The sequence below is a fragment of the Mesocricetus auratus genome, unplaced genomic scaffold, assembly GCF_017639785.1.
Source record: "Mesocricetus auratus isolate SY011 unplaced genomic scaffold, BCM_Maur_2.0 Super-Scaffold_100015, whole genome shotgun sequence".
In the NCBI taxonomy this organism is placed as follows: Eukaryota; Metazoa; Chordata; class Mammalia; order Rodentia; family Cricetidae; genus Mesocricetus; species Mesocricetus auratus.
The window spans coordinates 61,812,109-61,827,060 of record NW_024429198.1 but is presented as its reverse complement, the minus strand read 5'-3'; the positions used below and the strand labels follow the sequence as shown (position 1 = coordinate 61,827,060).

The window sequence follows — 14,952 nt, the reverse complement described above, 5'->3', positions numbered from 1 at the left end:
GTCTTGGGAAGAATCAGTGGGAAGCAACAGGGTCTTTTCCCTATGCAAATACACCGTAGGCGGTCTTTTTACGTCCTGTGCATGCGCAGGAGCGTGTAAAGGCCAGAGCTCAACATCAGGTCTCTTCCTCAGGAACTTACTGATATAGGCCAACTGGCTGACTGGGCAAGTCCTGGAGATCCTCCTGTCTCTGCTTCCCCAGCACTGGAATCACAAGCTCACAGCACTCCTGCTCCCAGTTTTACACATGGGTTCTGGGGCGGGGGTGTCAAACTCAGCTCCTCGTGTTTGTTTGGAAAGCACCTTTCCAGCTGAGCTGTCTCCCCAACTCTCTCTGTGATGCCTGCCTGCTATCCTTTCCAGCTGAGCTGTCTCCCCAACTCTCTGTGATGCCCACCTGCCATCCTTTCTCCGAAAAATACCCTCCCATGAGAATTTAAAGTTGCCCTGTGTGACCAAGAAGGGTGGACCCAGTGTGAGAGCTGCTCGCAAGACTGAGACCCCATCAGCAACGAGCACTGAGTAGAGCGTGGGCCGCCACCAGGAGATGTTGGGGAGGCTCCCAATAATCAGCTTGCCCAGGCTGTGGCCGATGCAGATTCCAAGGAGCAGGATGAAGATAAGCAGAAAAAGGTCAGTATCTAGGCAAGACACGGGGTTTCCTGAAACGGGGTCTGTAGGGCCAAGGAAGGAGAGGATGGGAAACAGGCTACTGTCTCAGGGTACCTGTCAGACTGTCTTTGGCTTCCCCCGGGGCAAATGGTCCCCAGCTACCGCCCATGGGACACGGAGAAACCATGGCAAGAGGCGAGTGCCAACCCATGAGGTCCAGGCACAGGCAAGGACAGCTGCTGGCTGGAGCCATGCTCGGTGGCCAACCAGCTGTCAGCCAACTGCCCCAAACCTCCGTGCGGGGCATTGAGGAGAGAGGGCACTCCAGTGGCCCAGCGACAGACACGGGGCCACCTAAAAGGAAGGAACGTGGCCTACACTTATGGACCCCAGGGTCGCATCAAGAAAACCGCATCCGGGCAGAGGTGTACACGGGCAGCAGTGGGGGCCACATGAAGCCGACCTCCACGTAGTGAGGGCAGGGACCTTGTCTGAGCTTACTCCCAATATTACCATTCATTCCCTCTAGGAGGGGGAAGCAGGTCACTGGGAGCCTGGGTGGCTGTATCTGCCGACTGCTCCGGCCGGGTAACCTCGGTCTCCTCGGCACCAGCAGACTATTGGGGGCGGGGAGGGGGGCAGGGTTCTAATCCCTCTCTCTTCTTTTTCCTCCTGGATGGGGCAAGGCGCTCTGGCCAGATCCAGAGGTTAGCAAGAGCCTCCCCATACTCATACCGTCACCCCCTCCTTAGCTAGTAACCACAAGGATGAGGAGGAGGAGGAGGAGGGCTCTAAGGGAGCTCTACCCAGCTCCCCCCTCTCATCACGTGGCTGCATCCTTGGGGAGCTCACAGCTCTCAGCTGCAAAAGTCATTGTTTATAAACAGCCCCAAGACTGGCAGAGGAAGGCAAGCGGGGTCCCTGTTCCCACCAGGCCCCCGGCCCAGCTGGAGCCGCGAGGGGGCTATCCCTGGCAGAAACACAAATTGTACAATCTCAGATTTCAGAGTCGGAATTGGCAGGGGAAGTGGCGTCAGCAGCTGGCGTGATCCAATTCAATAAGCCAGGGATGGCTAGGGGTAAAAGGCAGGCCAGCGAAGGACCCCCGCCCCCAACCCCCGCATTTCCTGCACAGTCAGGGTGTCCCAGGAAGCACTGATCCCGTCCACTGCAAAAACCCCAGAGTACTCTCAGACCACAGGGAGAGGGTTTCCTGCGGCGCCCTCCACACCCCTCTTCTGGGCCACCGGGATAGCCAGGAGCTCCCACCATCTCCCTCTCTCCAAAGGCTAGAGCCGCCAAATCCCTGCTGGAGCGAGCGGTGCAGAACCCTCTGCAACCTGGCGGGTCTGGGCGGGACCTTGTAGGCCGCAGGCACCTCTTGGAAGGAGGAAAGCAATGCCTTCTTCTTCTTCTTCTTCGGGGACCGCAGGAAGCCGAGGGTAGTGGGCGCCCGCACTAGCCAGCTGGTAAAGTAGATCCTGAGAAGTCCGGGACGTGGACGGCCCCAGGGGCGGCGAGACAGGCTCCCTCCACCCCCACCCCCACCAGCACGCAAGCCCCGCCTGGATTGCCCGCGTGGGTCTAGAGAGCCGGGGGTCACCTCCCAGCCTCCTGACCCTTGGACTCCAGGGTAGGGTGAGAGTGGACCCCGCGTCCGGGAAGCGTGGGCCTCCGCTTCTCTGCAGGGGAGCCGAGAAGGTACCAAACGGTGGGGGAAGGGGGACAAGGTGGACAGCTGCGCCCTCCTCCGCCGGAGCCCGAATGGGGAGAAGGGGGACACCCGTAACTGCAGGGAGACCGAGCCCAGGGACTCCTCGGCCACGGCCATCCGGAAGTGGCCGGCTGGATCCCCGGGGTAGGGGTGAGAGGTGTGGCGGGTCTCTCTCACCTTCTCCTGCGCTCGGGTCAGCTTCTTCTGCACGTTGCTGGCGATCTTCCCCGCCGTCACCCCCTTGCTCCCCATCTCGGCCATCGCGGCGCCGGCCTCGCCCGTAGCGAGCGCGGAGAATGGCGCAAGGAGGCCGTGCGCGCCGCGCTCCCAGCCCGCAGCCCCGGCCGCCCCACCAGCCCGGGCTCTGGCTCCGCGCCGCGCACTCGATCCGCTCGGGAGACTGACGGAGAGAGCGAGCGAGCGTGCGCGGGGAGAGCGAGCGGGCGGGCGGGCGAGCGAGCGACGCGGGGATCCAGAGAGGGAGGGACCCACCGGGCAGGCAGGGGGCGGGGAGAAGGGACTAGCCGCGGGCGGGTCAGCGCCCCCAGCCCTCTCCCTCCGGACACGACACTGCCTTTTAAAGGGCCCTGCCGGGATCCGGAGGAGGGAGCCTGGAGGGCGGGGCCGGGGGGCTGCGGGACAGGGACTCCCCGGACGTGCCGGAGACGCGTCTGCGGGTGGCACCACCCACGCAGTCCCAGGCTCTGCGCCACCGCGATCCTGGGGCTGCAGTCCTCCTTCCAAGCAGATCCCTCCTGCAACCCTAGAAAAGCGACCAGGTGAAGGGGTTGGGTGCTTTCTAAATGCAAAGACAACGTGCGGGGCATCGATGCCTGCGTGGCCCTGGAATCCCTGAGTCGCCCGGGGCTGGGAAAATGCCCTTCCGGGGATTTCCCTCCCTGCACCCCAACGCACGTCTCCGTCAGTCCCTTTCTCTTTGCCTGGTCCCATGCCGAGCAAGCGCTTGGTTCCCCCCCCCCCCAGGTTGTCTTTAACTATCGTTCTAACGATCGCCTAACCCTAACTGCATATTTAATGCGTGCTTGGCGTTGTGCTGAAGTAAGCGTTATTTCACCCAGTCTCCAACAGTCCTGTGAGGGAAAGACTCCAGTTTATCACCATTTTATAAACGAAACACCCAAGAGGCTACCTGCCTCCTAGGCTCACCACCAGAGTATGTGGGCGGGGAGAAGGGGTTGCCTAACCCGGTTACAGGGAAATGATTAAGGGTCATTCAGTATTCGTGAAGATAAGATTATCCAATGACGCACACTACCGAGTCATTAGTGGGGGAGGGGCTGTGCTACTTGGACGAATACTCGGGATGCTCCAGGCTTTTATGCAAAAGGCTCCTGGCCGGTCAGCCTCGTGCACTTGGGGGGTTACCGGCCGATCAGAAACCCGGTGCCAAAATAACAGCTCAAGCTGTACTCTGGCCTTGTGTGGACACCACACACACACACACACACACACACACACACACACACCGCTTCTATGCACACACATATGTACACACAAACATGGAAATTCATTATAAACTCATGCCCGATTTATGAGCCCATCAAACAAAATCTAAATAGCCTGGGTTTCTAAATCAACGTTCTCCTGAAATATATTTTTGCCTTATGATCTCTTTCCTAATTTACAATTGACTACCATCCTCTTGAAGTCATTACTTTCCTCCCCCCCCAATCTCACGTATCCCTCGACCTAAAACTCACTATGTAGTAGAGGACGACCTTGAACTTCTGATCCTCCTGCGTCCACCTCCTGAGTGCTAGTACTACAAGTATGTGCCATGACGCCCAGTTTGTAGAGCGCTGTGTGTAGAATCCAGAGAGACCTTCCTGCAAACTAGGCAAGTGGTCTACCAATTGAGCCACATCCCCAGGACTGTCAAAGCAGTTTCTCCCAACACTCCTTGAGGAAAGAAATGAGCAAAAATCAAATTCTATTACAGTCAGCCCCTGGGAATGGGAGATTCTGCTTTGTTGGGCTTCTGGTGTTTCCAAATATGACAGAAAAATACATAGCAACAAAAAAAAATGGTCCTCAGGGTCAGCCATGTTGACACGGCAGTAAGAGAAGCCATCCAGGAACCCTTCACAATTGGTAAACAATACGAAGGCATAACCACAAATGAAAAGACAACCAAAATACATGCATGTGCTATCCTTACTCTATGTAGGAATTAATTAGATGCTCAGGATCCAGGACTCTGAAGAGCTACACATTAAGAAAGAAGGCTGGGACCCCAGTTCCATCTCCAGAACCCAAGTAGAAAAGCCACTCACTGGTCAGCCAGCCCAGTTAAATGGTGACTCTTTCCCAGAAAGTCAAGATGGGCAGCTCCCGAAGAATTATATCCAAGGTTAGCCTCTTGCCCACACGCAGACACACATGGGCGGGGTGACGAGAGCCAACCTAACCAAATTAGCAAATTCCAGTTCAAATTAAGCAACCCTGCTCTAAAAAATAAAATAGATAGTATCTTGAGAATGATATCCAAGGTTGTTGTCTGGTCTCCATGTGTACCCATACACACAAGCACACGCATACATAAATGTTAAACATAAAAATTATGTGGAAACTGTCTTTGAGGACAGTATTTGGGAAGCAACATTGTGATAGGAGAGAAAGCAAAAGTTTTGGGACAGAGTGTGTGTGCTGTGCACTTGAACTTCAGGGTCAAAGAAACCTTGCTTGCTTGTCTCCAATAGCCATGTTTCAGGGTAGTTTTTTAGTTTGTTTTGGTTTTTTGAGACAGGGTTTCTCTGTATTGTTTTGGAAGCTGTCCTGGAACTCACTCTGTAGACCAGGCTGGCCTGGAACTCACAGAGATCCTCCTGCCTCTGCCTCCAGAGCTCTGGGATTAAAGGTGTGCGCCACCAACGCCCGGCTAGGATAGTTTTTTTTTTAAAGATGTATTTTATTTTAAATCATATGTATGCATTGGGTGTGTGCATGTGACTGCAGGGGCCTGCAGATCGGGAAAAAGGTGTCAGATCCCCTGGAGCTAGAGTTACAGGCAGTTTTGATCCACCCAGCATAGGAAGAAAGAGACGAGCACTGGTCCTCTGCTGGAGCGGAGTATGCTCACCTCCTGAGCCTTCTTTAGGATTGCATCGAAACTGAGCGGAAGAAGCAGCCATTCCCTCATGCACCTACTACTCACTCTGGCAAATAGCATCCTGGCGTCACTTCTGTTCTGAGATAAATTCCCCTGGCAGTAGGGGAGAAGGAATTTGTTGTATCTCACAACTCCGAACTTGCCTCCTGGGTCCTCAGCTAGCTCTGTAAGTTCTCCTACAACCCAGGGCCCAAGAGCGGGAATGGCACCGCCCACTTTCACATTGAGTCTTACCTGCATTAAGGCAATGAGGACAACACTTCGCACAGACCACTTTTGACCTAGACGGTCTGTCACTGACATTCTCTTCCCAGGCGATTCTAGGTTGTCCCCGGTTGACAAAATGAACCGTGACTTGTAGCCTTCCCCAGCACCAGCATCTGCTTCAGAGTGGCCCATTTATAGCAGATAGGCCTGATCGTTATCCCCTAAATTCCATAGTTTATCCATTTGAGTTCACCCTTGGTGGGGCACATTCTTGGGTTTGGACAAGCGTACAATGACACACTAGCCGGTACAGTGCCACCCATACACACATGGGGCAGTTTCGCTGTTTTCCTGTGCTTACGCCTCCTCCCATGCCCAACGTCTGTCAACGCATGATCTGCCCACCCTCCCCCCTGGTGTGCCGCCTCTAGAATGCGGCATAGTTGGAGCCACACGTAGCCCTTACAGATTGGCTTCTTTCACTTGGTAACATGTGTCTGAGATCCCTCTTCACATCTGTCACATATGTGTGGAGACGGATCAGTGGTCAGAGCGCTTGTCGAGTCACCAGAGTGAGGACAGAAGTTTAGGTCGCAGACCCTCGTGAATGCCGGGTGAGTGTGGCAGCCTGCCTCCAATTTCAGCCTAAGAGGCAGAGACAAGTGGCATCAACAAGATCTGGGGTTGCCTGAGAGACCCTCCCCTCGACGACTAAGGCAGAAGAGCAGTCAAGAATGATCCCTGATGTCAACCCTAGCCCTCCACATACATGCACACACATGCAAGACGTGCATATGTACACGGGTATAGCATATATGCACACACATGCAAGACGTGCATATGTACACGGGTATAACATACATGCACAGACATGCAAGACGTGCATATGTACACGGGTATAACACTCATGGGGGGGGGGGAACGAGATTCCTTTATCTCTTTTCATGTCTTAGTAGGCTCATTTCCTTCAGTACTATATAACATTCCATTGTCTCAAACACCATGGCTGTCCCACTCACTTATTAAGGGACATCTTTCTTTTCTTTTTTCTTTCTTTCTTTTTACTTCTAATTTTGGATACTGGTAAATAAAATAGCCAGAAGCACCCATATTCTGGTGTTCATAGACATAAGTTCCGGATTCCTTTGGATAAATGTTTTGTTTTTGTTTTTGTTTTTGTTTTTTTTTTTTTTGGTTTTTTGAGACAGGGTTTCTCTGTAGCTTTGGAGGCTGTCCTGGAACTCACTTTGTAGACCAGGCTGGCCTCGAACTCACAGAGATCCGCCTGCCTCTGCCTCCCAAGTGCTGGGATTAAAGGCGTGCGAGGAGTGAGATTGCCGGACTGAATGTCAAGAATAAATTCAGTGTTAAAAGGATTTCCCAAAATGCCTTTGAGAGTAGCTGAATCGTTTTGCATTCCTGTGAGGAAAGGTCGGTTCCAGCACGGTGTCTGCACCCAGCCAGCATTTTGGGCTGTCACTGTGGTGTACCTCAGAGGCTACGGAGGCCAGAGACTGGAGGGGCAGATGGTTGTGAGCCGCCACGTGGTTATAGGACCCAAACCCGGTCCTCTGGAAGAGCAGCCAGTGTTCTTAGAGCTGCCATCAACCGAGCATCTAAACTCCTTTGAAAGTCAGGATCAAGTCATAACCAGTGTGTAACCTTTTCAGACCGCCTCCCTTCACATAGCGATACACATTTAAGACCATTCGGTTGTGGTACCAGGGGGTGCTACGCACGTTTTCAAGGCAAGGAAGCAACACACCCAGCTAAAAATGCCTGTGAGCTAAAGCAGTGAGCCCACCATGGCACACAATCCCCATGTGTGTAACAGCGGCACACCTACGTCGGCCATGACCAGCATCTGTCAAACTGAACTTAAAATCCATTCAGCAAGAGGGAAATCGTGCCTGGCACTGGAAATCTAGCCCCCTCCCTGGGGCTGGTGAAAGACATGGATCTTGGAGGAGAACCTACAACCACCATTTTCTAAACCAGTGTAATTCCTACTTGCACTCTAAGTATTTATCCCGGTACCCACACGTAAGTATAGTTCTCACTCCCACCAAAGAAGCATCTCTTCGCAACAGACAGAGGCAGTTACTGAAAACCAGGACTGGTTGAAATGCAAAGGACAAGTTGACGTAGGGTACCCGGACCCAACTGATATGTCTATCGCACAGATATTCCAAAGGTCAACGTGGCTTCCTAAACAGGGCTGAACAAGGGTTACGCCAACAGACATGCTGACGTAGACGTCCGTGGGGCCTCAACCGTTGGCAGAGAGCTACAGGCAACTAAGGAATGCTGAGAGCAGTAGAAATAAGTCCTCTCAGGCTGGAGAGCCATTAGGCTCGCAACCAAAAAAATATAAGAACTAAGTCTTCTCCAGATAAAAGCCGCCCCCTCACTAATTATCCAATAACAAGTGGCCAGCCCTAAAATTCATATCCATACAAGTAACATTATATGGACTGAGGTATAATATATAGGAATGTATAATATATATATATAATTTATAAGTGGAATTTGAGAAAGAGCCAGGGCAGTGGGAAGCACATAGCAAGGCTTACAGTGAGGAGAGAGGACAAAATAATTATATTTTAACTTAAAAAAAGAATCCTTTATTACCCCCCCCTTTATAGATGGAAACTCCAAGACGATCAGTTTAACAAAGACACTTGGACAGCAGACTCTGCGTGAGTTTAATTAGCACCCCGCCATCTCTGGAATAGACCAGCTTTGGGCATCCACACTGGAATGGACTTCTCTTCTTAACACAAGGAAATGGCTGTCTTGCCCAGGGGTCCAGAAGAACGTACAAGCAGAACCAGTTGTTTCAGAGAATTGAAAGTGTGCTAAGGTATCCAGGAACTCATGAGCTCAAATGACTGTCATTCCCTCCTGCTTGTAAAATGCCGCCAATCTAAAAGTATTGTGAGAAGGAGGAGACAGATGTGGGGTAGGAAACCCGTTCCCTGTGCCACACTTCTCCAGTCACGAGCATCTCGCTTAAACTGTTCCAATCCGATCTGCAATACGAGAGTAACGTCCTTTTTAGTCTATTGCGGGAACGTGAGCGGGATAAAGGGTGATACATAGCAGGCACCAGATGCTATCAAGTCAGTGTTTCCTTTCAATAGTCCCCTCCTTTTTAACTCCTTTGAGTTGGAAGCACACTTAATGCACTAATATTAATAAGCGTGGCTTGTTAAGGGACGGGGCCCAGTAAAAATGACTAACCCGTGTGGCACCCTTCTCAGAAAGAATCAGCGTAGCTCCCATGGTTCGGTTAGTTCTCATGAGAGCAGGTTGTTATAAAGAGACATGGTGCTGCACCCAGTGTGAGTTCTCCGCTATGTGACAGCACGGCCGCAAGGCCCGCACTAGAGGCCAGTTTAGCGGAGTCTACCGAATCCTGCATAGTCAGCATCTAAGACTGTGAGCTACGTAAACGTCTTCTCCACATATTATGTGTGTGTGTGTCTATACATACATACATACATACATACATACATACATGCATGCATGCATGTATCCCGGAACCAGATCTTCTATTAAAGCAACATAAAATGAACTAGTATGATTTTGGGAAAACTTTTCTTTTGCATCTGATATATGCACACCTTAGCTTCAGGACATGCCAACATAATCCAAACAGAGAATTTAAGAATCTTTCTTGGGGGACTGGAGAAACGGTTCAGTCAATCCTCATTGCCACACACGAGCGAGGACCTGAGTGGGAGCCCCCTGCACCCACATTAGAAGTGTGCACCTGTAGCTCCGGTGCTGCGGGGACCGAGTGGGATCCCCTGCACCCACATTAGAAGTGCGCACCTGTAGCTCCGGTGCTGCGGGGACTGAGTGGGATCCCCTGCACCCACATTAGAAGTGCGCACCTGTAGCTCCGGTGCTGCGGGGACTGAGTGGGAACAGCACAGTCTCTAAGGTTTGCTGCCCAGTCAGCCTGGCTCAATAACGTGTGTTCCAGATTCACCAAGAGACGTCGTCACAAAAAATTAGATGGAGCATGATTGAGGAAGACAGCCAACGTTGACCCCTGGCCTAGACACACACACACACACACACACACACACACACACACACACATGTGAACAGCGTTCTGGGGCTGAAGACAGGAAGGTCAGAAGTTCGAGGCCATCCTCAACTATGTACTGAATTCTAGGCCAGCCTGCAATGCATGAGACCCAGCCTCGATAAAATAAATGGATAAACAAAAATTCAACCAGAGACAGTTGTAACGAAAAGAGACGTGACCGTATGCCGCTACTGGCACGGATGAGTAGAGAGGTCTCCCCCGTGGGTCAGCTGCTTGGCCACCTGCTAGCTCCCAGACAGCAGCAACGCTTTGGACAGCATATAAACTAGTCCTTTCCTTTTGCCATCAGAAAAATGAAGTCCTCCAAGGGGAGGCGGCTGTCTGAGCCGAGTATGCTACTCAGTGGCTAAGAGCTTGCTGTGTGTGCAAGCCTGAGGAATTCAGATTCCCGGAATCCATGGAAATGGTTTGCCTGTAAGTCTAGCCTTGGAAGGCGGAGACAGGGAAACCTGCAGAGCAAGCTGATTAGTCAGACTAGCTCTATCAGTGAGCTCTGGGTTTGACTGAGAGAGCCTGTCTCAATATGGGGGAAGAAGATTGATGAGATCAACCGCAGGCCTCCATCTGAACACAATCCCAATTGTGTGTGTGTGTGTGTGTGAATGTAGCAATCGGTCGATTACTACTCGCTTTTTTAAAAGAAAGCAATCGTACTGGTATGGCTAGACTATTGTTAATAAATGGAAATAACCTAAACTCCCCTGGCCCTGGTAAACGGGGACTACCACCAGCATACCCAGTCTCTTTAGCCGGTGTGGTGTGTGGCCCTTATCACACGTAAGGCAGGAGTCTGACCTTTGCCAGCTTTACCAATGTGTAAACAGAAGTGGAAAAAAAACCCACACAGCCCTTTGCCCCGCACTCCTGCAACAAATCACCCCTGAGATCCTGCAGAGAAGCAGCTCTCAACCTGTGGCTCACAACCCTTTTGGGGGTCAAATTACTCTTTCACAGGAGTCTCAAACCAGATACCCTGCATATCAGATATTTACAAGTCATAACGGGAGCAAAAGCAGTTTATGAAATAGCGGTGAAGTCATTTTATGGTCAGGGGTCACCACATAGTGGGTCAAATTATGTGTGAGGTTGAGAACCGCTGGTTAGAGTTATGAGACCCATCCTGGGACATGCTCACTGGAAGTCTGCTGAAACTGTATTCGTATTTGCTACCAAACAAACAGAGCAGGGTTTACTAAACAAGGTGCGAAGGCAAAACTAGCCTCGTTTTTTAGGTATTTGCTGAAATTTCACTAATGGATAAATGATAAGCTGTAGGTTGCCTAGAGGACTGAGTATCCGCTTCCTCGAATCTCACAGGGCAAAAGGCACCCTTTAGGAAAGCAGCATCAGGGTAGAAAGCAAACGTGTGTATCCTGAGATGCTATGCTAGGACACGGAATACACTCAGTGATGAAAAGGAGGTGATGAAAAGGAGGCCCAGGTGAATGTCTAAGTTGCAGTCGGCTGTGTCCGAGTTAGGTTTAACTATAACTTGGATATGAAGCTATCATCAAAAACAGCTAAATGTGGCTGTCAAAATAGCTCATTGGGTAAAAGCACTTGTCAGGCCAGCCTGATGACCTGAGACTCACCTCTGAAAGCCATGTGAAATGCCCAGTGTTGTGGCATCCCTCTGTGGTTTCAGCACCCCTACAGCATTCAGGGGTGGGGAGCCGAGACAGGAGAACTGCCCAGAAACTCGAGGGCCAGAAAAAAAGAGAGGCCCTACCTCAAAACAAGGTGACTGGGGAAAGTTTTCACCTGACATTCACATACCACAGAGCATCACATCAGAACACGCAAACACACACACACACACACACACACACACACACCCATAAACAAACAAATGGTTGTAAAGTAGTTCGAGATCACAAAAGATTGCTAAAAGGAACTTGAAAATCCTGAAAGCTTTCTCTCCCTGAGGCACCATTAGAGAATGAAGAAGTGACCCACAGATAAGCCCGCCGATGACACATGGATCTGACAAAGGACTGTATACAGAACACGCAAGGACTTACTGTAGCTCCCTAACAAGAAGAGAAACGGCTTGCTGAAATTAAGCAGACAGATGATTCAAGGAAACTCCAAGAAAATTCGCAACTGGCAATAGCACAATAGGATGGTTAATACTGACGGTCAGCTTGACAGCAGCTAGGACTACTCAGGAAGCAAACTTCTGGACATGTCCGTGAGTATCTGGACCAAGTTAGTTGATGTGGGAAAACACGAATGTGTGTACCTGTGCATGCATACACACACACACACACACACACACACACACACATGCATACACGCTCTCGTGAAAACCCAGCTACTTGGCATCTTCAGCTTTCAGAATGCTTTCTTTGATTCATGTAACCTAGGTATGACAAGTGACTCTTTGCCATACTTCCCTAGAATGCTGTGCCTTTCTTATATACTCTATACCCAGCACCCCACACACTAGAAAGGTGTTACGTCTGTCCTAATGGTGTTCTGTCTGTCCTAATGGAAGAATCAGACTCCTGGAGCCAATTATTTTGGGGATGGATGAGTGTGTGTGTGTGTGTGTGTGCTCGCGCGCATAGGCCAAGAGTCAATGTGAGGTGTCTCCCTCATTTGCTTTCCACCTATCTTCCAGCCTCTCCTTCAGCTCTCGGGCTACAGGTATACACATGCACACTTGGTTGTGAGGGGATACCTTGGAGACTAAAGATCCCCAACTCAGGTCCTTGTATTTGGGCAGCAGGAACCTCAGTGATGGATCCATTTCTCCAGCTCTGGACCCAAGTCTTAACTTGTCAGTGAATGAGGAATGTGCTCTACTTTCCCAAGTGGTGACTAAAATTGTAGAGGAAATCACACTTGGAAAAATCACTTCCTGCTCAGGTGCCACGTTGAAAACTTGTAACACACTTTGCGAAATACTGGTTTTTCCTTAAACAGAGGTGAATCCATTAGAGAAGCACAGCCTTCAACTGTTAGCAGACAGAGGCTGGGTCTGGTTAACAGTGACGCTTAGTACTGTCCTCGGGGCTGGGCGTAGATCTAGTATTCAGGAAATGTGCCGTGAAAGGACTGTAGGAATCATTCATCCAAGCTCCGCTGTGGCCCTCGGCACTGGAAAGAGAATGGGGAGACCATGGCCTCCCTAGAACTGGGGTCCCACCCATGAACCATGACCTCCCAAGAGCTGGGGTCCCATCCATTGACTTTAGTATCCCTAGAGCTTGGGTCCCATCCATGACTATGGCCTCCTTAGATCTGGGGTTTCATCTATGGACCATGGCCTCCCTAGAGCTGGGATCTCATCCATAAACCATGGCCTCCCTAAACCTGGGGCTCCATCTATAGGAAGTGTATCTGTCTGACACTGTCTGCTTATCCATCGTCTTACTCATGGCCTACTCTTGCTGCCTCCTCTCCTGTGCTTATATGCATGGGCAGGTGTGTGTTGGGGGGTATGTGCTGTTCCTGTGGGTGTGGGTGCGTGTGTGTTCCAGAGGACAGACATGAGTATCATTATTCAGGTATTGCCTATTTTGGTTTTAGAGATAGTGTCTCTCATTGGTCTAACCTTATCAAATAGGCTAGACTGGCTGGCCAGCGAACCCCAGGGATCAGCCTATCTCTGCCTCCCTAGCTCTGGTATTATAAGTGCGAGTTCTGGGCCCAGCTTTTCTTTAATGTGGGACCTAGGAGGTAAATTCAGGCTTGCAAGATATGTGCCTTACCAGCTAAGCTATCTGCTCAACCCTTTCCCCTTCTCCATAAACATTAGCTAAAATAGGTTTGGGCAGGTCCTAGGTTTTTAAGTCACTGGCATATTTAACTCACTTTCCCCGATGTTGGGGGGAAGTTCTGTGCATTTGTCAATAAAGCACTGTTGGCCAATAGGGAAGCAAGATAGGTGGGACTAGGAGTCCAGGAGGACTCTGGGAAGGAAAAACACAGGAGTCAAGATGTAACGCCATGGGGTAAGGAAGCCCGGAACTATTCTCCGGTAAGAGAAATACTTAGATTAACAATTATGAGGTAATTACTTAAGTCAGAGCTAGCCAGTAAGAAACAAGCAAGGCCAACAGCTTCATAATTAATATAGTCTCCTGTATGTTTATTTGGGACTGATGCGGCTCTAGAACCAGGCTGGCGGGAAGGCTTCTCTCAAAGAAAAAGGCTTCTCTTTACACCCCCTGATGTTCTGTATTGAAGCCAACATCTAGGAATCTCGCCTGGCTGGTGGGAGCTCTGGGACCGCAGCTGGGCTTAGCCTGACTGGACCTTGAGGACAGACTCACTGGGACAGACAGACACGCATTCACCAAAGCGCAGGTGGCCAGCATTACTCTTACAATGAAATCATGGGTTTTGCATTTTGCATTTTACAGAAGAGGACACAACATAATCATCGTTTTTGTTCGCCCCGAGTAAACATCTGACAATGTCCAATTCAGCGGGTTCTGCCCTCAGTCACAGCAAAGTTGTCAGATGTGTAGCTCACCCCACCATCCTGACAGCGCAAGAAATGCTGAACTTTTTTTATGCTTCCTTTTCTTTCTTTCTCTTGAGTGTGTGTGTGTGTGTGTGTGTGTGTGTGTGTGTGTGTGTGTGTACATGTGGAAGCCAGAGGACAACCTTAGTTGTCATTGTTAAGAGCCACAAACCTTCTTTCTAAGACAGGGTTTCTCACTGGCCTGGAACTGCCCAATTTACCTAGGTTGCCTGATCTGCAAGCCCCAGGGAAGCAGCTGCCTCTGCCTCCCCCAAACCTCTGTGTTGACTGGTTTGTTTGTTTTTAGCATACAGAGAGGGGAAGGCAGACAGGCATGGGGAGAGGGGAGAAGAGGGAGATAGAGATAAGAGAGAGACAGAGACAGAGAGAAGTTTAGGTATCTACAGAGTATCCCACATTCTGAACACGAGACAAGTGTTTTCCGAGGGTTTGGTCTGTCTTGTAACCTGGAACTTGCCATAACCGCACCATAGAAAATAGGTCTATCCAGGTGAAGATGCTTGTTGACAAGTCTGGCAGTCTGAGTTCAATCCCTAGGACCAACGTGGTAGGAGAGAACCGATTCTTGCCAGTTGTCCTCTGACGTCCACACAACATGCCACACAGAGACTTGCCCCCACAGCACACACAAATGTGTAAATAAGGCTAATGATTACACACTTTGAATAGGCACA

General features: G+C 50.6%; 1 protein-coding gene across 15 annotated transcripts in view; it reads right to left on the bottom strand.

Annotated features, from left to right (window-relative positions):
• Positions 1-2,894, bottom strand: part of Bin1 (bridging integrator 1) — a 62,446-nt gene extending 59,552 nt beyond the window's left edge. For 3 of the 15 annotated variants that reach the window (XM_040758023.1, XM_040758028.1, XM_040758033.1), the window contains exon 1: positions 2,504-2,891. In XM_040758023.1, coding sequence (XP_040613957.1) covers positions 2,504-2,587 — 84 coding nt within the window. In that variant the 5' untranslated portion in view covers positions 2,588-2,891. The other 12 variants (XM_040758025.1, XM_040758031.1, XM_040758024.1 and 9 more) reach the window with 7 other exon arrangements.
• Between the last annotated feature and the right edge of the window lie 12,058 nt (positions 2,895-14,952).